Below are 23,704 nucleotides of genomic sequence, written 5' to 3'. Positions count from 1 at the left end.
TTGTATTTCTTTCTGTGTGTCACTCACGAGAACCTAATCTGTGATTGTTCCTAAAGATGGGACTTGAACTAGTGGGGAGATAGTAATGAAATTCTTCAGAATGGTAACTAATATGATTTTTGTACAGAGAAAAATAAAAGTTTTACTCAAAGGATTCCTTTAGCTGTCTTGTTCTTGACACGCGACATTGATCCTTGTTCAAATGTCATGCTTCACGTCTTGGACTCAACCACCAAAGATATATGAATATATATATATATATATATAGATATTTATATCAAGGCTGCTTTTGTGGAACAAATCTACATTTCATTTAGTATTTTATTGTTTTTATTTCTGTACATTTGACAACAGGTATGTAGTACCTTCTCTTCTTTTTACATTTAATACATAGCAACGATTGACACGGTTCATATACAGGAACACTAGCTAGTTCTGTTCACAAAGAAAGTGCTGCTGAGAGTTTTAGAAAAAGGAGACTCGCTAGTTTTACTCCTCATCGTACCTGTGAAGAAAGAGAATTCATTTTTGTCAGAATTGTAAGTTGTGTATCAGTAAATATTCTGAGTATCCAAGTGACTAATGTGACTATGACTCTACATTGGGAGGACGAGATGATGGATGTCTGGTGGTACGATGGAGGTTCTCACCTGACCATCTCCTTGTACTTGTTCAGAGCCTCCTGGGCCACGTACTGGATGAATGAGGGGTCCCGCAGCTCCAGCTCCCCAGGGACGGAGAGGATAAGTTGAGGAGAGTTGAGGATGTTTACCACCACCTCCGTCACAGATTCATTCTGTTTGTCGTGGCTCTTTGGCGCCACCTGGCGGGTGGAGGAAGTCATGTTTTACACCAAACACTCAATTTCCATTATTGGATTCTGACTCCAATCTTTCCCCGTGTGTTTCTCTCCACCTGGTCAGTATTTGTTTCTTCTATATTTTAAGAATGTATATTCATTTGTAATGAGTAAAGGTTCCCAACATATCCTTTAATAATTCATCACATTACTTTCTGAAGTCCTTTTCTTTCACACACACACATTTCCTTCACTCCTTCTCACCAGGGTGACACTGAAGATGTTTTCAGGAGTGCTGCTGTTGCTCACCACCTGAGCCACCCAGCTGAAGTCAGCCGCCATGTTGCTGAGCCAGTTGACGGTTTCATCAGTGTGTTGCTGGACGATTGACAAGATCTCATCATACTGCTCTTTGGACGCATCCAGCAGCTGCAAAACTTCATCCAGCTCCACATGCAGCTGCCGTACCCTGGGGCACTCTGGAGACAAAAGGAAGTGCAGCAGTCAGATGAGCTTCTGTGTGTAAAGACTTGAGCTGTGAGGGTGCTGGTGCTTCACCTGTGAGCAGAGCTCCCTGACACGCCTCGCACTGGCTCTGCAGCTGCCAGCACTCAGAGGTCTGTTTGCGAAGGTCTCGGCACAACTTCCTGTTCTGCAGGAAACGGGGGAAAATGTCCCTCCCTTCACCAAACAGAACAAAAGTTTAACAATTAGGAGTGTGTTTTTTGTTATTTGGCATTGTGTTAATATGTTTGGTACATCTAAATATTTAGAATCTGTGTAATATACCGTTCAAATATGAAAAGTTACTACGTCTTAACTTAAGGTTTACCGCAATATTTGTTAACTGTTTTTAAGATTACAGTTGCTCTAACAAAGTAGTTCTCCGCTGAAATACTTTGCAGGTTTCCCTGGTGGACAGTAACTAAGTACAATTACTCTGGTACTTGTACTTGAGTACATTTTGAGGTACTTGTACTTGAGTGTTTCCATGTCATCATTTATGAGAATCTTTATTGATCTCTTGGTGAAATTCAAAAGCTACGCTGCAGTATATAGTTCAAATTAAATATAAAAATTAAAGTGTGCAGAATGTGTACATCTACTGTTGGTACTTTAAGTATATTTGTGATACTAATACTTTTGTACTCTTTGATTTAAGAATGCAGGACTTTTAATTGAGTATTTCTCCTCTGTGGTATTAATACTTTTACTTAAGTAAGATATCTGAGTACTTTGTCTTCCTCTGGCAGGTTTTCATTCCAAACAATGATAGCAGCTGATATTATGAATTCACACATTCAACCACAGAAATCAGTACTTGCAGGATATTCTTCTGACATATTTGGCCCTCACTGGCCCCCACTACCTTTCTTCTTCTCTTCCTCCACTGCCTTTTGGATGTCATCAAACCCCTGGGTCACCACAGCTCCAAACTCCTCCACCACACTCTTGCCGAAGTCAAAGAAGGACTCCAGCACGTCCTCCAGCCCCACGCCCTGCAGGAAGCCCGAGTCCCGGCCGGGGTTGTAGGGATCAGCGGTGGTCTCCTCAGTCAGGGTGTGGGTGTAATTCAGGAAGGCTCTCTGGAGGACTTTGTCGAGCCTGCTGCTCATCCTGGAGACCAGGGCGACGCTGCGGTTCACCAGCATGCCCACCTTGCTGGTGAGGCGGTTGAAGGAATCCTCAAGGCGGTCCACCTCAGTGTCACTGTCGTCGGGGCCCTGATTCACCAGGATGTCCCCTGCATCCAGGCGAGGCTCGCGGGGGCCAAAGCGCCTGGACACTCTGCGGAAGAAGTTCTCCACCTGCAGTATGAAAGGTTAAGGTCACTTTAGTCATGTTCCTGCATCTTATATGTTGATGTATTGTTTGACTGAAATAAACAGTTAGACGATGGCACTGACTAAAATAACGGATTTGATTCCAAAGAAGGTAAATAAATAATCCTACAACGTTGTTATTTTTGGCAGTGTTGCTACAAGAGTTCGGAAGTTAAAGTAAGAAAGTCGGAGCTTTAGTTTTCATACCTTGGCATGGAAAATGCCAAACCCCCTGCGGCAGGTGGAGGTGTAGAAGGTTTTACATGCATCCTCCAGACAGGGTCTGCACTCCTCCCACTCAGACTGCAGGGAGTCTTTGCACTGCTCCTCCGCCTCCTCCAGCTTCTCCGTCACCTCCTTAGTCAGCTGGTCTGTCCCCTGGTGGCAGGAAGGGAAACAGTTATTTCTTTGTTAGCCTTTTTGCTGCCTGCCTTTCTTTCTTGGGATAGGTTCATGTTGGTGGTACCTTCTTCTTGTCACTGCTGTGTCGGAGGGACTTCATGAGGTGCCCATGCTTCTGCTCGTTCCTCCACATCACCTCCCTCATCTGCTTCACCCCATACAGAGCTCTCGTCACCTCCTCATCCACAACTTTCTCGCCATTCAGGGACAACTCTGAGAGTAAGGAGAAAAAACACTGACATTAACACATTTTTCACAGACAAACAGGAAATGTAGCAAAAACTATTGACTGATGACGAGTCATTTACAGCATTTGGCACTAAAACTAATGAAATGAAACAATAAAAACCGCTGTAGAAAGTCTACAGAAGTAGTGTTTGTATGTTACTGTATTTACTCTTTTAAACAAAATAAAATAAAATAAGTATAGTCAACAGAAGAAACATAGACTTCTCTGTGCGGACTCACGTTTTAAGGTGTCCTCTGAGACGACTGTTGGTTGGTCCTCTGGCGCAGAATAAAGGACCCCCAACGTCACCACCAGAACAGCCAAACCGAGCAGGATCTTCATTCTTGAGCTCAGTCGGCGCCTTGGAAGGTAAAAAACTCTGGAAAAGAAAGTTTGAAAGGACACAACAAGTGAAAAGCCCGTCTGATGAACACATTCAGGGTTTGTTCTTAAGAAATGTGCAGATACCCTGACATTGACCTTGTACACAAAATACACAATGTGTGTGTGTATAAGGAAACACAAACAACAGGTGCTATCGAGTCTGATCCAGAAAGCTAATAGTATTTGATCAAACGGCAACACTACTGTACATGGTCATAAGTAGGTCTGCCTCTTGGTGGTGCTGCACATCTGTCTTAAACAACTAGTCATGTGTCCCTGATACTTTTCAGATAGTAACTGGAACATTTCATTTCAATGGTTAGACGACAAACATGTGTCTCAACAAAACATTTGAATATATGTGCAGTAATAGAAATCCTATCCTCTGTCTCTCTTTCCTTCTTAAGAAGACACTCTGTTGTTTATTAGGCGGCCTTGCACTTGTTTTTTGTACTTTAAGCGATACGATTGAGAGGTCAACAGTACGGGGAGACGTCTACTAAGACACATAACGGTGCGTACCATCTGCTGTGTGAGGAGGTCAGGCTCCAAGACACAAAAGCTGATTTCATATTGTGTTTACATGATCATCAGTAAACAAGCGAAACTCACCTGCCCCAGTTCAGACACACGAGGAGTTACACAAGTTGGCATCCAGCAGGGATTTACAGCAAATGAGGATGTACAGTACTCTTCACTTATTCCATTATAGATTTAAGCTGCTGGTACAATTAGCTTTATTAGATCCTACTCACAACAAGCCGTTGTTTCTAACGGGCACATATAATCTATAATTAAAAGTATAACTGTGCATTACAAATACATTAAAAATGGCGCAAATTGGTGAAACTGGTAATGCCGTAATAATCATAATCTAAAATATCCCTTTAAAGTACCAATTAAACATGATGAGCAGTTTAAACGATTGATTTATCAAACTATTATTCCCTTTAATAAAATCTTATCCTAAAAATATATCATGATACTAATACAATATTCAATTCAACTCAAGTTAAATACAAAATACAAGATTATGACTAATAAAATAAAAAGGCCCAAAGTGATCATCACAACATAGAAACTTACCAGAAGCTTAAGTGAAGGTGCTTCTCCACTGGAGGGAATAAACAAAGTGCTCCGTGTGGACAGTAGGCGTGAAGTTTATGTCTATTTGTGCTCTTTCCACTCGAGCTTCATCCTATTACAGTCTTTGCTTGATGTCGATGCCCGTTAATCCAACATTCAACTCTCTGCCAGAGAGGTTGTTTAAGGATGCCTGACATATGCTACTGTTTGCACTGAGGAAACATGTATTAGTTTGATGTGTGGGGACATCAGCAGATATCACACACGACTATCAGAAGCCAATTATCTTTCTGAACACATATTATCATTTGATTAAAATACAGAAAGGTTCAATAAGAGGAGGGAAATAAATTAAATGTTTTTCATATCGTCTTTCATGTGAGGTGCAGAGAAGTATTGTTTTGTCGTGTAGTTATTATTTCAGTTTAGCAAAGAAGAAAAGGTATTTAGTGCAAATATTAATTAAACCTGGTAAAAATAGTTATTTACTTATTTAAGTGTAAATAATACACACAAATATTAAAGCATGTTGAATTAAAACAGTAAACGGCGTTGGGTTGGACACACACATACACACACACACACACACACACAAACACACACACACACGGCTTAATCCTAGCATGCACAGTGTCATCACAGTGAGCTGTACTTTGAATCATAATGTTTTTTGGTATTTGATTGATGAGGGAATCTGTCTAATTAAATATAATTATTATGAGTGGAATTAATTTGCCCAAAAAAGAGACACAATGCACAATAAACAAAGTTAAAGATGAATGATCACTGATAGTATAATTTTTTTATTTTCTTTCAAATGTTCTATGGATATTGCGATAGTGAATTCACGATGTTTAATGAAAGTCTGATATGGTGACTATATGCAACTAACCTACATTAGATGAGCTCTTATTTTGAAGTGATTGGTAACTTCAGTCAGCCATGTGAAACATGCCAGCAGCTATTCTTAGATCTATACCCAGATGTGAATATTGAGTATTTTTAGTTTAGGCAAACATTCCTTGCAGTAAGAAGCTGTTTATCATCTCCACTCCTGGAATGTGGGGGACTCGGGGTGAAAGGGTTCCTCCGTGCCCATCTCCTCACTGGTGCCCCATCTCCCTCAAAAATGTGCCCTCTTTGCACGCTGTGACCCAGAAAATAGGGTCCTTACTGGACAATAATCAAAACCAGCCTCAGCTCAGCCTGCAGCCTCGCTGCTGACACCTTCAACACCTGGTTCCTATAACACTGCAGGGGGAAATGCTCTTCCCATGTTCTCCTGTGGTTGACTTAAACATAAAACAGTTGACAATAAAAAAAAAGGTCTGAGGCTACATGCACGCAATAGAGGAATACATGTAAATCACATCAAATGTTCTTCATTAGTTAAACTTGAATCCAAGAGAAATGTATTCTGTGTTGATCTGATGCTCGCACATCGAGTCCACTTTTGAGTTTTTAGAGATTTATAAACTTCAAGGAGTAGCAGCAGCAGGTCCATTTAACCTCATGATGTGGTCTTGTGTTAACTTCTGAGTTATTGATCAAAGCATGGGGTCCTGAGCTGAAGAGATACACAGGTGCAGGGGATAAACTGTTTTACAGAGACCTGATGGATAATGGATGAAACAGTTAACAGCTGGGAACAAACAGGTCTGAGAGCTGTGTTGAGTTGTGTTTGAGGGAGCAGGAGTGGTGTGAATGATGTCTTATTTTAGCTCTTTCAACACAGAGGAGCTCACGGGGGAATGTGGAGCAGATACTTCCTCAGCCAAAAATACAATAATGAGCATGCAGCAAGTGTGTGAGTAAGCTCCAATTAAAACTAGTCACAGTTATTGCATGAGGGATATTTTGTCTCGCAGCAAACTTCATGGTAAACATACAGCAGATGGTAAGAGTAAATATACTTTGGACTTTGTGTAAGTGTCTTCTGTGGACACCGAGTGATCACTGTGCCAGTCCATTTGTATAATGTAAAGCTCTATAATTCATATGTTCATAATAAATGTGGAAGGTGTCGCTCATAGTGACAAACCAGCAGAAAATAAGCCCGAGGATGCAGAATTTTATAGCATCTTTCAGCTCATTGTTTTGGTTTAATGTCCCACAACTTCGCTGTTTTCCCACTGCTCTTATCAGTGTTTACAGCTGAAGCAGGCAGCTGTTCAGTGATAAAGCTCTGATCATTCACATCTGACGTACACTACATGGCCAGCAGTACATGGCGGACGGACACAGTTAGCGCTGGTGAACATCGTGGAGCATTGAGCAGCTAAAGAAACAGATGCTTCTATCAGGAGTTGGTAGAGACAATAAAGGAGCTAAAAGAGAGTTAATGAATATTGGATTTATATTCATCAGATGGCCAGAAACACAACTCCAGATGAATGATGATGTTGCTCCCTCTCTGCTAAATGTGTAAATAGGCACACATTCCTCATGTCAACTTTACAGCTTGTTGCTGCCTCCACGTGGCAAAACAAATGAATTATTATGGACCTGTTGCGCAGAAAATACATCTACATTACATTACATTACATCTACATTACAGTTCATTACATTACATTACAGTTCATTACATTACATTACATTACAGTTCATTACATTACATTACAGTTCATTACATTACATTACATTACATTACATCTACATTACAGTTCATTACATTACATTACAGTTCATTACATTACATTACATTACATTACATCTACATTACAGTTCATTACATTACATTACAGTTCATTACATTACATTACATTACAGTTCATTACATTACATTACATTACATTACAGTTCATTACATTACATTACAGTTCATTACATTACATTACATTATATTACATTACATCTACATTACAGTTCATTACATTACATTACAGTTCATTACATTACATTACATTACAGTTCATTACATTACATTACATTACATTACATTACAGTTCATTACATTACATTACAGTTCATTACATTACAGTTCATTACATTACATTACATTACAGTTCATTACATTACATTACAGTTCATTACATTACATTACAGTTCATTACATTACATTACATTACATTACATTACATCTACATTACAGTTCATTACATTACATTACAGTTCATTACATTACATTACAGTTCATTACATTACATTACATTACATTACATTACAGTTCATTACATTACATTACAGTTCATTACATTACAGTTCATTACATTACATTACATTACAGTTCATTACATTACATTACAGTTCATTACATTACATTACAGTTCATTTAGCTGACGCTTTTGTCCAAAGCAACGTACAATCTACACAGGAGGGAACACAATTTAGCTTCAACATGTTTTCCCTCTATTCAACATTCAAGTTAAGGTAATCACAAATAATTCTACATTTATAAGAAAGTGACTTTGATTTTATTTTTTACATCCAAAACCCCCAAATATTGCACAAGGAGCAGGAACCTGATTTTAGTTACATACAAGTCCAAACTGTGTAATCCAAAACTGTTACTGCTGCTTATTCAGCTTAATTGTTCGCAATCCTAAACATTCCACACACACACACACGCGCGCGCGCGCACACAAACACACACACACACACACACACACACACACACACACACACACACACACACACACACACACACACACACACACAGAGAGAGAGAGCAATCAGGGGTGCAGACGGTGCGCACAGATGTGGGAACACGTGGTCTCTCCGAGCAGCCCTACGGGCGCACCACTTCCTCTCACGTTTGGATTCCTTCACTTTTTCAGTTTCTCCGGTTACTGCTGCGGGTACCACCAGAGTGCTGAGCTGGACAAGGATACAGCTGTACCTCAGCATCTCTCTCCAAACTACCAAATAAATAAGAAGATAGTTTTTTTCCCCCCTTGCTCCTGCAACTCCTTCTTGCATTCCCAACTTGCAACAAAGTTCATTCCTCTTTGTGCTGCAGCATCTGAGGTGCGACCCTGAAGTTACCTGCCCTGTAAGAGAGATCGTCCCCAGAGTGAAGAGTCCCGGATGGAGATTTGAATTCTTATTTCGCACTACTCCAACAAACAGTGGATATTGGGATACTCGCAGGTACAAGTTGCTGTGCGCTCAAATAGAACTGTTGGGCAGATGCCATTGCGATGCTGTGGATGTGACTTCAAACAACAGCTTCACAACGGTAGAGTCCTGTAAACAACAATGAAAGGTAGGCTCATTCAGAGGCATGCAGAACAACAGACATTAACTGAAGTGCACATCGCATTTCCATTGATGATTACTTGATCTATTTTCTGCTCGTGCAACATTCCTCGCGCACTTTCTTTGTCACTTTTCTGCCTCTTTCTCTCAGTCTGAGACGTGAGGAATGCGTGGGCTACAATTTGCGTCTGACATCTGGTTTCAATTAAGGGACTCTGCTTGGGATTGTTTTGCATCTGGCTGCTGCACATCAAACACGAACCTACACTAACTCAACTATTCACAACAGAGCCAAAACAAACCATGATTAAAGTTGCACCGAGAGAGCAAGTGTTTATTTACTTTATGTAATTTCTGCAATTATAGTATTGTTATTTATTTTCATTTTTATGTTGCACTTGAATACTTGCACTGCGTTAGATGACAAGTTTGTCTTGGCTTAAAGAAATACATACGGATCAAGGAAGGAAACACTGAGTCAGGCTTAAATCCCGTGCATGAACGGCTTTATTGTGGTAGGCTATAACTTCGCACGCGCATGCTCACTCGGACCCTTAATCCAATGATTTGCTGCATTTCCACACATTGCATCGAATATAACAGATCAAGTGCATGAGTCATGGGCAGCTGAACTCAACAATTTTAAATAAAGGTTTATTTAAAGTTTGCCCAGATGTAATTTCCATGTGGTGACCTTGTGTTGTGGACGTTGATAATTAACACCGTGCATGTCATTCTCACCCACTCACAAAGGTACTTAGTAGGTCAGCAAGGTCTGGTCCATTATTACATTGTGTAAACACTACATGACTCCTGCCACCTTGTGGTCCATCTTAGAATACTAACACAAAGCTCTCCATTGTGGGCATGAATATGAATAACTCTCACAGTAATATGTGTGGTGTGACTGCCATGCCGGCCACTTCCTGGACACATCTTTATATACAAGTAGGCAGGTATTCTGTAGGACCAGCATGCATCTGGGAGGGTCTATTGTTTGTTTGTTTTTACCCGGGGCTAGAGAGGCAGCAGGAACCATGCTTTCTATTAAGCAAAGATAAACCACAAGAAAAACACCAAAACCTCTTGAGCTTTTAGTAAAAACATCTGTTTTTTCTGGAACTTCAGGCCTGAATCAGTTAATAAGTCACTTGACTCTGATGAAGGCCATGAGATGTGGTTAAAAGGTCCGGAAAAAAACAAAATAAGATCTTTGTTCAAGACTTTTTTGCCAAAAGTAATGTCTGAACTCTTTCACCTCCATAAAGTGGATTCCTTTGGTGGCCTTCTGATGTTAAGCTTGTTTGATTTTGGTTATTGGATAATACCCACTACAGAGACAAACACTCGCGTGTTTCTGGGTGCTGGAAAACACAACAGTCAGCTGGTAGTTTTCATCAACAATATTGGTTTATTGTAGTAAGTCATCAGACCCAGTGAGCATTTATTTGCAGGTTAAAGTTGAGCTAAATTTGGTCCAAAAGTGAGAGTTTTATCTACTAGATATAATTGTATAATTAAAAAGCATTTTAATTGACTATATTTCAGTGTGAAGCAGATGCTAACGATACCTTGAACCTACTCATTAAAATGATGTTTAACCAAGAGGTACGTGTAGTTTGGACGCATAAACGCTAATCACTTTCTAACCAAATGTATCGCAGTTTTAACCACGCTGCCTAGACCTGCAATAAAACCACATCATTGTTCACTGGGATCTATTTATGTGGTGTTGTTCTGAATAATCATGGCCCCATGCTGCAATAATCATCCCACACATCTATTTTCAAATCCACTCAGTTTCAACCCCCCTTTGGCAAAAATGTGATGAACTCCATTTCCCCGAATGGCTCTTGAAAAGCCAACCATACTTACGGTAACATTGCCATTGTAATGGGACACAATCATGTTGCTTGGAAACACAAACAGAAAAACTGAGTATTGGGGGTATTGGGAGAACAAATTCCACAAGTGAAATGTGGTTTCAGATTATTCACAACAGTTTGGACTGTTCTCGTCACCTCTTAACTCGCTCTGCTCTCCGGAAGATTCCTGCTCGCATGTAAGAACTGTGAGTTCTTGCAGTTTTAAGCCCCAGGAACAGTCATTTCTGAACATTCCTACACATGAAACACCCAAAGAGAAACGTAATACATCACAAACCAGACAATCCTCTCGCTGATGGCAGGGGGAGCAAGCAAAAACAACCTGAAGTGCATTTAACCCGGGATTTAAAGCATTATGACACTTTAGCCTGAATCTTTTGGGCATTTTAATGCTTACTTATTTATGGTTATAGCTCTGTATGCACATTTGCACCACACTGTTTGCACTGACTCTATTTGCACTACATCTGCTCAGGTTTACACAGCCACCTGTCAATGTTGCAGTGCACTCTTATATTTTATTATTTGTTCTTACTTTTAATGTGGGACAGATGTGTAATGTCATGTGTCTTTTAAGCTACTGGATGCCTACATTTCCCTCAGGATCAATAAAGTATCTATCTATCTATCTATCTATCTATCTATCTATCTATCTATCTATCTATCTATCTATCTATCTATCTATATATATATATATATATATATATATATATATATATCTACCTATCTAACTATCAATGTCCCGTCAGATTTGTTTTCACCTGTTTTCACTATGAGGAGCATTTCTTCACTTCTCTGATGGACAGCCATTGCTGTCGCCACACCGCTCTGCTTTTGGCATTTTAGATGAAAAGATTTGCTTTTTCCTCAGAAGATCTTTGGGCCATGTGGTGTTTCTTTATTTTCACTGGCCATGGATGATGACACAGGAAAAAAAAAAAGGCTTTGAAGTTGGTAGAGTACTTTCCCACAGGCGAAAGAGATGCTTGAAAGGAGACGACGTTCAGGGCCTGTTAGGTCATCAGACATGGGAGCTGAGCTAATCTGAGCGGGACAGGTTGTGTTTTTATGTTTTAAATATTAACCAATACACAGAATGGCTTCAGTGATCTGTAACACGGGGAAATGTATATTTAAGAAGGACTAAATAAGACGATTAAGATTGATGTTGATTGTGAAAGTTCCTTCTTGACATTGGAAATGGTGGTTGGACATAAAGTAGCTAAAGTACGACTTCAGCACCTTAAACTGGAGCTTTTAACAGCATTTCACAAACTCTATCTCCTGATGAAGAATGCGAGAGCGCCGGGAAAAAAAGCCTATAAGTGGACCTTGACTTGAGTTTTATTGTGTCTAAGTGTTGCACAGAAATGATGCTATCGTGGTAATTAACCTAAGAGGCCTTTAAGTCCTTGGCATGCTTTATGTTGGGAGGCTTTACTCTGTCTGGAGGTCAAGTCAAGATAATGACCTTGGAGATGTTCCTGACTCCCACGTCTGGACCCAGGGTTAAACAAGACTGTTTTTCCTTCTCCAAGGTGGCGTGATTACAAAGGATTCTCTTTGGCATGGGATAAACCGTTAGAAAGTAAAGTTACTTTGAATATTTGGTATAGCTCCTTCTATGTACACATGCTGTGCCAAGAGCTTCTCTGATGGGATTTGTTTTGTGACTGAGGCTCATCAAGGTATTCTTTAATTCATCTAAGTGAAGATTTACCGGGAGCTTTTCACATCACTAAGAATTTCAATTATTTACAGTAGATGTGTAGATGTAATAAGACAAATCTCTGTTTTTTTAATATCTTTATTTCGTAACAAATTCCTTTATTTCTGTGTTCTCCTTCCAGACGACTTTGCCGATGAGGAGGAGGTGCAGTCCTTTGGTTATAAGAGGTTTGGTGAGTATCCAGTGACTTCTTGACTTCCAGCTGTGAACTTAAAGCACCACCTTCACTGGTTCACATCCCTTATGGCACATCAGTGATGTGATTGCACTAATAATATTTTCTTTCAATACAGTATTTCTCTTGGCTGTAATCCACCTACAATAATAATCCACAAGGTTAAATGAAGGCCACACCTCATTTCCCAGAAACAAACTTATTTTTGGCTTCTGGTTTCATTTTTAGTTTTCTGTTATAACAGCAGAACATGAAAAGGGAAACCGCAGCATCCTGGGTGTTCCTGACCAGTCGCCTGACTTTGCAACTTCATCGACATCTCAGTGTACTTTTGTTTCACTCGGCACAAAGATAGACATAATAACTTGGTAGAAAACCAAGACAACTTGGTCCTAAACGACTAAAAGAGGTTTTAGCATCAATAGTTATTCAAGAAAATGTATCATAAGCCTTCAGGGGCCTCTGTCCCAGGGTATTATTTAAATGAGTTGTTAATGTTGGTACTAATACCTGAGTACCTTTTGTACAGTAACATTTAACACAATACGCCACACCTCCCTCTTAAATGTTTTCATGTTTTTTAATAACTACATGATGATTGAAATGAAGCAATATCTGATCAAAGAACAAGTAAACATGATGAAGAAGATTACTGAGCACTCTGTACCATCTAACAAACAGCTCTAGACCAATGGTGGAAGTTAATATGCATATTTAGATAGTGATGCTAAATTTGTCCAACAATTAAAATTTCTCAAATTACATGACCTACATGACCAATCATATTTATATCGATGCTGTACCCTCGCCAATAATCACATTTCTGAAGTCCTATGATGCTGTGTGTGACAAAGTAAAGTGATACTACTGCCTAAAGAAGACAAGCCTGGAGAACTACAGAAGCACATTTCAGTTTAGTAATTTAGCTTGAACCAAGGTACTCTGTGTCAGTGTCTTTATCTATATCATTGACATGTAGCACCAAATGTCATTTATCAATACAATTTTGCAAAATACTTTTTCTTGGTTGTCTGTTTTATACACCAACCAATCTACACTGACCGCTTAAATTCACTGTGTCCCACTGTTCATCGACAGTATTATTTGCTGTGAAGAACCATCATTTAATTGTGATGCATTTGTGTCTCCCGATAACTTTCTCCAGCTTCTGTCCCAGAACAGAGATCGAGTTTCAACACTGAGGTGAAACAGTCACAGTGGTCCCTCTGGTTTTAATGTGTGTCGTCCAGACACTCAGCAGCAGTCAGGAAGTGTGGGTGCACTAGGAGTCTACATTGTGTGTCATCACGATAAATTAAAACTTGTACACACATCTTATTGCCTAACCCCTGAATGAATGTGTTTGTTTATTTAACTTTCTTTACGAGAAGAGGAGGGTTTGGATTTTCTAGCTTCTAACCAAACATTGTTTTTTAAGAATATGTGTGATTTAGAGAAGATTTACTGGATACATTTATTCATAACATCTGTACTTTTACTCTCGCTGCTTGAACTCTGACTACTAAGCAGCTGTACAGGACCAAGGGTTAAAGGAACACTCCACCAAGAATGTATCTGTTGAGTGTCTAATACTCGCTGCCTGTGGACTTGAAACACGTCAAAATATTCATATAAGCTTAAACTTAGACTGGCACTCGAAGAGCACAGACATCCGCCAAGGCCAATGGTGCATTCATGTGCTTCCCGGATGGTCCCATTTCTAGAGTTGGATAATCATTCTTCCGACTTCGGTGTGTTCATGAGCTTTAAGTCGTTATATGAAAACAACATGGACGCTATAAAGAAGATATGTTGTATTTTATTGCTCAGTACTTAAACAACACGTTGATAGCTGTTTACGAGTTGTTGTTCCGGCTTAACGTGAATTTTCCCAGTTGAAAATATTTTTTTACATTTATTACAACATCACATGAATGCAACACAAATGCTCTTTTTGGCACTATAATGAAGGTGAAAAATAATTGGTGTATCTGCCCCATGATTTGGAGCCGCTCCAAAATATAATGAGTTCTTCTTTGGCACATGCTACACCCTTCCACCAGGTTTCAATCGGGCGTGTAGTTTTTCTATAATCCTGTTGACAGACAGACGCACACACCAAACTGAAAACATAACCTCCTTGCTGGAGGTAATAAAACAACAACAATATAATGGAGCTGTTGAACCATTTAGTGATCCCCTTGGGAAGCGTCTGCATTTGTTGTTTCTCCCCTCATTTATTCAGGGTTTCTTTTTAAAGGAATAGTTTGACATTTTGTGAATTACGCTTAATCGCTTTTATACTGAGAGTTAAATGAGAAGATTAATACCGTTCTCATGTCTGCGCATTAAGTGTGGAGCTAAAGCCAGGAGGTAATTAGCCTAGCTTAGCATGAAGACTGGAAGAAAATAAACAGCTAGCCTGCTGTAACTATTTCTCATCTCAACAATCTAACCAACCGTCCATTTCTTTGCAACATCTCCACCGCAGTGACAACAAGACTCCAGGGAGTCACTACGCCTGGTTGTTGTTTGTCCCTTAAACAATAAATTGCCACATTTCTTTGCATTTCTGTTTGTGGAAGGATGAAAGAAATGTGATATAGTGCCAAAATGTGCACTTGAGTGGTGCTGGTAAACATATTCTCTGGACGTAACCATGCTAGCTGTTTCCCCCTGCTTCCAGTGTTAATGCTAAGCTAAGCTAATCACCTCCACGACTCCAAATTCAACACATAGACATGAGAGTGGTATCTATTTTTTCATCTCTCTCTGAGCAGGAAATAGTTTGACTAGGTTGTCTTTTGACATGTCATCTGTCTGTGGCTTCCACACATACTTGTGTGCTGGCAGAGAAATATATTCTATGCTTCTCGTATGTCCTCCGTGCGGAGAGGAATGAGGTTTCTTGACTCATTTTGACATCTGCTTTCCACAATAGGTCTATTATCCCACCGAGAGCATGTCCAAACCTGAGAAGTTGCCGAGCCACTTCCTGTATCCATAGTGGAAGTTTATTCAGTTCAAACCTATATACTCTGAGAGAGGTGGAAGCATTCAGGGTCTATGCTTGGGCTGTGCTGTGTCAGCAATGTGTCAAGGACAGAGGGGGAAGAGGGGGATGGAAAAAGAGAAAAAAATGCAACCTCATGTGGAGATGTTTTCACAAAAATGTATTTGTTATTATATTTTACAACTGCTTTCTTATGAATATGCTTTGTTTTTTCTGAGTCGCATTCCTCGCTCGATTTATTTTTGGGAGCACAACAACAAATGGTTTTAATTAACGGGGACTTTATTACCAGAAAAAGAATGTTTTTGGAATGCCTGCCTATTACTTACAACCCCCTCCAGGGCATGCATGCATGCAGTTTGTGTTCTGCCGTCCTAATGAAAGATTACTCACTAGTGTTTTCAATAAAGAGTGGAGTGAGTTGGAGGAGGAGGACAGAGGGAGAAAACATTAAAGCATTACAAAGAAGTATACGTTAACAACACGGTTAGAATAAGAGAGACAGATAAACCAGCGCAGAGCACTGCTGGCTCGACTTGTTGTTGATCTTATCCCAGATCTGCAGGAGCGGTCTGTGACTGGTCAAAGGGATGGTGGGTCAATCCCGGATTGACCAATGACAGGCAGGCGGGAATGCTTCCCAGACACTGCACAAATCACTGAGTCCCGGCAAGGGCCAGCATGAAACATGCCATGAGGATTTCTGCTGAGAGTGTTAGCGGAGGGACAGGCGTAGGTCAGCTGCAGGTCGGCTCAACAAACCCCTTTGTTTGCGAAGCTTAACACAGCTGATAATATGTGCTGCAACATATCTTACCGGTCAGTAGAGGAATGTGTTCACACAGTGGGAGTTTAGTATAAGTCAGCATGGGATGTACATGCAGCCAAACATGAGACGGACTGATCATAACATTTGACTGGAAAAATGTATTTCAGAGGGAAAATTCGATTTTTTTGTATTTCAACGTTTATTTTTCCGTCCGTTATTACTTCCTTAGATGTTAAACATCTCAGCATTCCTACACATTACATCGAATTACATCCTGGAATATTCAGGCCTAATATATCATTTATGTCTACTGCTAACGGTGGGTAGCAGTACAGGAAGTGATATACCCTTATGTTCTGAGACGGACTGTAATGGTGCATTCACACACACTTATGGATATGTACATAATGTATCTTTACTTACTCCGAATGAACTGATTAAACGAAACGTATCCTTATTCATTTGGGGGATCTTTTCCACTGCACCGAACCGTGACCTCTGTGTACGTTACACCCCTAATCTTCAGATATGTGTGCTATATGGAACAGCCTGAACTACGGCATGGCACCATTTGTTATCGAGCTTGGAGATCGAAATGAGCTCCAGCTGCCTTGACTTCCATCTTATCTTTATAGCAGTCACTTACAGTATCAAAAGCATACAGTGCAGACATTGCTATGCAGTCGTCAGATAAGGAGCTCGACTAACTCAATATGTCAGTGAAAAAGGATTTCAGCTACAAAACATTTCTGGAGCTGCAGTGAAGCTTCTGTCAGTAAGCGGTTTTATATAAAGCCGTAGTTGTTTTGACCAAAGTCGTCCTAACCACCTCATCAAACATCTTCACACCACTCCATGCTACGTGTCCCTGAGGGATACGTGGAGCAGTTGTAACGACAGGCCTGCAACCGACTGACATCCGATAGGGTGTCTTCTTTCACATAATGGATGTTTGTTAAGCTATACTTTCCCAGCAGGTCTTTAGCTCAGTCACAAGAATAACACACACAAGTATTGGATGTGTTTGACTCCATTTTCTGTCAACAAATCTTGGATAGGTTTAAGAAGTTCTGCATAAGGCTTAGCTTCAGTGTTACACGTAATGGCGGTCTTTGGCTCCAGAGAGGGCCAACGTCAACTTCTCTGCTTCCTCTCTTTGAAAAACAGCAGAAAGCTAGAATGAAAAATGTCACAGAGCGGCTCACTATCCGACTCTCGGACCTGCCTGCGTTTTTCCGGCTGTGATTACATTGGCCTCACACCAGCACACCACTCATTATTTTTCTTGTTTATGCTTTAGTATGTCTGTATGTAAATGTCTGCGTTGTGCAATGAAGGCAGCCATGTAAAGTTTTTCCGTTGACTTAGCTCTCAAGTGTTTCCAATGATCGTTTCAAGTCATGTGTTCATGTCAATTCACATCTGTACAACTGCTGCACATGAAAACATCAGAATCACTCGGTCTGCCTGAACATACTACAGCAGCTTTTATGTTTAAAGGATTAAGTTCACATTCTTTTAAGTAGTTTAGTGCAATAGTTCAGGGTAAGTTTACCCACTTTACACAAAAGCTAATTTTCTCACTTACTTCTTGAATTATAGTCATGTACATACATCTTATAGAGGTGAATGAAATTGTATTTTGTTCTTTTAATAATAATTTCTTTTTTGATTTCCTGGTTAATTTGCTTCTTTTTTTTCGACACAAAAGGAAGTTAGTCGTTTGTCATGTTGATCACAATATGTATATTTGAGAGATGTTATTTATGTACACTGATTCACAAGCTGCATACAGTTTCAGTCACATCCAAGCTTGTTGCCATTTTTGTGGACTGTCGCTATTTTTCTGGCTCTGGCAAAGGAAGATGACGTCTCCATTCTAAAGATACTGATGTGATTAGTTGTTTTTGCAAATGAGGAAATAGGTGCCAATGACCACAACAACATACTTATTTGAATGACTCAACAATTGGAAATGTGGAAAGCAAGCTTTAAACCAGGCTAATTATCCAATGATTTGAGAGCACAATTGTTAGTACTGGATGGCAACAAACATCTCAGAGGTAATATCTCCAAACCTCTTCATGACTAGAGAGCACCTGCAATAATTTTTTTTGCATTTTGGACAATTAGAATATGGCATCTATTGATAAAAGGTGTATGACTACATTACAAAACGTTCTACATGGACCACAGTGCAGCTACACTGGCCTGAGCTGGCAGTTACCCTCTCTGTGGTCAGCGTTTTACCCCAAAAGAAAAGCCAGACTTGGCCGGACGGCTTGCTGCGTCCACACTGTTTGGTTTTATTGGCTCTGCTGCGCGATGAAGCTTGACAGTGGTGTGCTGTGATGGTATTGAGTACAACACAGACTCAGGCTGATTATCATCAGGCTGGGTGACGATTGTTGCTGATTCGGTATCTTAAGTGTTTCCACGGCGGGCCACCCAGCAGGCGTGACCACGAAAACCCAACTGCACAGATGGTCCGTAGAGTTAACTCCAGTGTTCAGCTTGACACCCAAGCAGCGGTTTTGGGTTCACATGAATGTTTAATGATATATTCTCAACCCGCATCACAAAATATGTCTCAATTTATTTGTGTTCATGTTGTTGTGGTGAGATAGAGTTTAGGAACAGTCAGGCTGTTTGATTGATCTCACTCCATCTGATTTTTAGACGTCTTCCAAGGCACAAATAGTTCCCTGAGGGAACCAATTTAAACAAAATATTTCTCCAGACTAACATGGTTACAATTATAGATTTGTTTGATATTGATCACACTTATATAATCCACATTTCACAAACAGAGTGCCGCATGTTTTTCCTGGTAATAGGAAAATTAGTTTGGCAAAAATGTGTTCTAGAAATAATGAGAGCAAAGGCACAGCACATTGCTACATTGAGGTTTCAGTCCAAAACACAACTTCCCATAAGTTCTTGCTTTACTAGAACCTCTTGTTCACTTTGCCTAACCCTGTAAATGACAGAAACGGTTTTACAACTTGGCTAATGGTGGTTTTGTGAAGTGGCCAGTTAATTTATAATAACATGTTTCATGTGTTGGCAGACTACATAACTCACACCTTCGCTGCACCTTTGGAACCCAATAGCCTGTTAGCTATGAAGAGGTGCTTTTTAGGATTGAGATTGGGTTCTTGAGCCAAACCCAATCAGGTGATCAGTCACATGACATGCTGGATCCAAGATAATTAGTCATTTGGGAACATTTTGACATTATTGTGCCACCATCAGTGAGTTTCAGTTGCTATAGCAAATGCTGGCACAGTTCAATTCAATTGCAGTTGCAGTTTAAGCTAACTCACATTTTAAGGAAATGTAGCCTTTCATCAGTTCTGTGACAAGAACATACTGACATGCTAACTGCCCTTGTTGGAATACTAACTGTACCTGTACTCTTTTTATTATAGAATTGTGAATGTTGCAGATGTTGATTTAGTTGTTCAGTTATCAGTTTACTGATAGCCAAGCTAACTAGCCATAGACTAGCTGTCTGATGCTAATGTGATGCTAATACAACATTCTGAGTAACTAGTTTCCTGTTGGGCTAACAGTTGAAGTTATGTACTTTCTTTTAACTTTTACTCTTGTGTCTCGTGGCTGTAATGTTGATATTGTAAGTTGTTTCTTACTTGCATGAGGTGCGACATAGAGAAGCTAACTGAACATTTAGCATATACTTTTGTGAAACCAGTTTGCTTACTAATAGTACAGTAAGTGTAGCTCTTGATACCTTCGCCAAGGAGGTAATGTTACATGTTCAGTTTGCTGGTTTGTTTGTTAACTCAACACATGCATGGGCCATGGACGAACGCATGACATTTTGGAGCGGATCCAAAATCACAGGGCGGATACACACATTATTTTTCACTTTTGGAAATGGTCTTGTCGGCGGTGCAGGTTCTCCAAGTGTCCTTCTAGTTTATGGCATATTGCCGTTTTTTCTCTCATCACTATCACTGTTGTCCACCGCTGTTTTCACAGTTACGCAATTAGTGTCAGAAAAAAACCTCAAAGGCCCATTACTGTCTTCAACCTTTATGGAGGCGAGTTCAACATGCTGCATACGTGTGCACTTACTTAGTGAGGGCAGAAGAACATGTCATATGTCAAAGAATAGAGAATAGATGTGGTGTGACTGACATGGTGAAAGTGAGGATCAACCTCCATATTCTCCCTCTCTGAGGTTCACATGGTCCTGTTTTACTTATAATTACCTCATTTCAACATGCCAACACTGGAACATGAGCAGGAGGAGTCAGGGGGTCTCTCGTTCTTCTCTCAGGCTGATAAAGTCAGTTTATGGCTTCCATGTTTTTCTACATTCATGGATGTGAATGCTGGTAATTGAAACGTCTGCTATAAAGGAGTGCATTTTCTTACTGTAAATGTCCTGTATTTCAGTTATAAACGTAAAGTTCCAGATGAGGGTGAAACCTTCCAAAGTGCTGCACATAGCCTACTTTAAATGATTAGAAATACTGTTTGGATGTGCAACTCAGTCTTAACCCCTTCAGAGGAAAAGACTTATGATTTTACAAAAAATGTTGGACCTTGTATTCACTGTGCATAATGGATTATCTTGATTGAGTATCCTAGATTATGATAAATATAACTATGGCATATTTATGAAATGGTAATAAATATGATTAAATGGTTTTCCAAGTCATTGTTGGTTCAGGCCCAGTTTTACAGCTCAGGCATATAAAATGAAAGGTAATCAGTCTTTAAAACCATTGACATGCATAATCATTATTTAGAATGACAAGTGATGAGAGAAATGTAATTTTGGAGTTTAAATAACTCACGTAAATGAATAAGTCCTTTAAGTGTTTGCACGAGTGTACAAACGTGCATGTTCCTGCTTTAAAACATTCCTTTTTAATAGTGTAGATGCAGGTGCTATTTGAGTTGCATTTTACAGCTTTTCCTGTGAATATTGATTCAATTCCATAAATAAATCCTGCCTGCCAACACCATCTCTGCTTGCCAGCTGACGATGGACCTCAATCACGTCCCTGAAACTTGTGGTACCAGAAGTGACGCCAACTATTTATCTCCAAATCTCCCGATCCACAGTAAGGCCAGGAGACACGCAGTGGACCTGGATTTTAGTCTACAATGGAAACTGCTGACTGAAACAGAAACACTTGTTTGATATCCAATCCTGCCCCACAAAGTATCCCTTAAACAGTGGACAAGTTTTGTTTATGAGGCACACTTGCATGCTTAAAAGTCTGTCTATTGAGATTACGACGTAGGACCCATTTGTCATAGTCTGTCATCTTCTAACCAAGGACAGATGACCTGATCTAATAAACTCAAGGTTCACTGCTTCACTGGATCTGAATCCCTGTTTTAATAAGCCAGCTAACTGTTTTCTTTACCAATTAGGCTCTGTTTGTGCCTTTTAGCACTTAAAAAAAACAAAACAGGGGCCTGCTCAGCTAACAAGAAATGCACCATAAAGTTTTCCCTCAACGGTGAACTCTGTTCCACTGAAGGATGCCATTTTTCTCCTTTTGCATGCCTTTGTCAGCGGATTCCCCACTGTTCATCATTTCCAAATGTTTCTCACTTGTTGTTGCACAACTTCCATGAAACTTGCATGTGTCCAAAAGCATGCCATGGTACTTGAGGGACTTGCAATTAAAAAACTTTGCAAAGTTCGACATAAAGAGCAAGAAGGCAAGATCGTGGTGGCTCTTGAGTGGTATATAAACAGGTTAAAGGGATTTATCAAGTAAAAAATAAACACATTTCTAAAAGCTAAGCTAATTATCAGCAAAAAAAAAATATATATATATATATATATATACAGTATATTAAGGTGCTGTACAAAAGTTAATGGTTGTGGGGAGGGGGTTGAATCTTATATATCATTTTGTAAATAACAAGACCCTCCCCAGCATTTTGTTTGACAATTTATTCCAGCCACCACTTTTGAATAGAGAGCTGCTAAGTAAATTATTATTATTACAGCTGCAGAATGAATTATATCAGATAATGCTACAGACTGATACGTATGAGATCAGACGTGACCCTTTCTCAAATAATGACATGATGCCTGAGTCAATAACTGGTCGTGTTGGGAGACATTTCTTACAGACAGCTCTTTCAAAAAGCAAAGCGATAATCATAAAAATGAAAGCAACCTTTGTGGTGTAACTATTTGACCTTTCACAATAAATCTCACAACAAGTTAAAAGAAAAAAAGTGACCTCCTTTCCTTCTGCAAAGGACCCCCTCTTCCCCCCTAATCGTTTTTGTACATGTTGTTCTACCCTAAGTGTTGCGGTCCTATACAGTGTAAGACTTGAGGAATGATAGCATGCTAAAGAGGAGGTTTTCCAGAGACGCTGGTACATGTTGTACTGTATATCCCTGTATGGTGTTTATGTTACAGCCTCTGGCCAAGGCCTTCAAAGGAACCCGTTCAGCTTGGTCAGCTTTATGCAATGTGTTATTTGTGTGCATTGGTAATGAGGGCATCTCATCCTGTTCAGACATGCAGCAATCCATATGTTATTTTTCTTTAAACAGCCCAACATAAAGATCTCTGGTTGTAAACCACCGATCTTCTTACTCATCATGAGTACCACGGAGAAGGTTTCTTATAAAAACACCCAAAGTAGCCCACAGAAGGCAAAGTTAAAGAGCTCAGCCTGTTATCCTTATGATGCTTGGCATGAAGGGATTATGTATCAAATGTTTGCATGCGTCCTTTGATTTGGCTCCACTGTAACAAGGTCCAGATGTTCTAGAGGCACAGGGCCCAATTTAAAGTGTCATAAACCTGTTAGTAGTGAGTGAAAAAAAACACAGCCCAGGCTAGCTCAGCAATTCAAGGAGCTTAATGTCTTAGTAATTTGTCTCAGTGGTAACTTCCTCTGTTGGTGAGTGTTTACTTGTTAACATTCCAGTTGGCGACAGTTAATATTGGGGTAGCTTTAAGGGCCAGAGGGGGACACCGTGACCCTGCGCACCTTGTGAGCTCCGTTAAAGGTTCGACATTGTCTCAAGAATGAAGTCAGAAGTACCAAACTCAGTTCTTCAAGCCCAAGCTGACCTAGGCAAGATAAATAAGAACAATTACAGTCTTCTCTGTCTGAATTGTGGTGTATTGCAAACGAGAAGAGCGCTTTATTTACCTAAATTCAAGTGACGGACACGGACACATCTACTGACAGG

The 23,704-nt window shown here is 39.9% G+C and overlaps 2 protein-coding genes across 2 annotated transcripts in view; one reads left to right on the top strand and one right to left on the bottom strand.

The window, feature by feature from the left end:
- Positions 1-370: 370 nt before the first annotated feature.
- clul1 (clusterin-like 1 (retinal)) lies at positions 371-4,754 on the bottom strand. Its single transcript, XM_029453349.1, has 9 exons — positions 4,724-4,754; positions 3,493-3,632; positions 3,089-3,237; positions 2,830-3,000; positions 2,169-2,607; positions 1,358-1,480; positions 1,064-1,278; positions 651-823; positions 371-505 (listed from the first exon to the last, which is right to left on the bottom strand). Exons 2-9 carry the CDS (start codon positions 3,593-3,595, stop codon positions 490-492), a joined length of 1,389 nt encoding a protein of 462 aa, XP_029309209.1. The 5' UTR covers positions 3,596-3,632; positions 4,724-4,754; the 3' UTR covers positions 371-489.
- A 3,725-nt stretch (positions 4,755-8,479) lies between these two features.
- The window catches only part of colec12 (collectin sub-family member 12), a 28,755-nt gene continuing 13,530 nt past the window's right edge, over positions 8,480-23,704 (top strand). The window contains exons 1-2 of the mRNA XM_029453336.1: positions 8,480-8,927; positions 12,657-12,707. Of these exons, the coding sequence (XP_029309196.1) occupies positions 8,921-8,927; positions 12,657-12,707 (58 nt within the window). The 5' untranslated portion in view covers positions 8,480-8,920. The remainder of the gene's footprint in view (positions 8,928-12,656; positions 12,708-23,704) is intronic.

This window comes from Cottoperca gobio, chromosome 17 (assembly GCF_900634415.1).
Source record: "Cottoperca gobio chromosome 17, fCotGob3.1, whole genome shotgun sequence".
Lineage (NCBI taxonomy): Eukaryota > Metazoa > Chordata > Actinopteri > Perciformes > Bovichtidae > Cottoperca > Cottoperca gobio.
The sequence above is the reverse complement of the archived record's forward strand: the minus strand, read 5'-3'. Positions and strand labels throughout refer to the sequence as shown.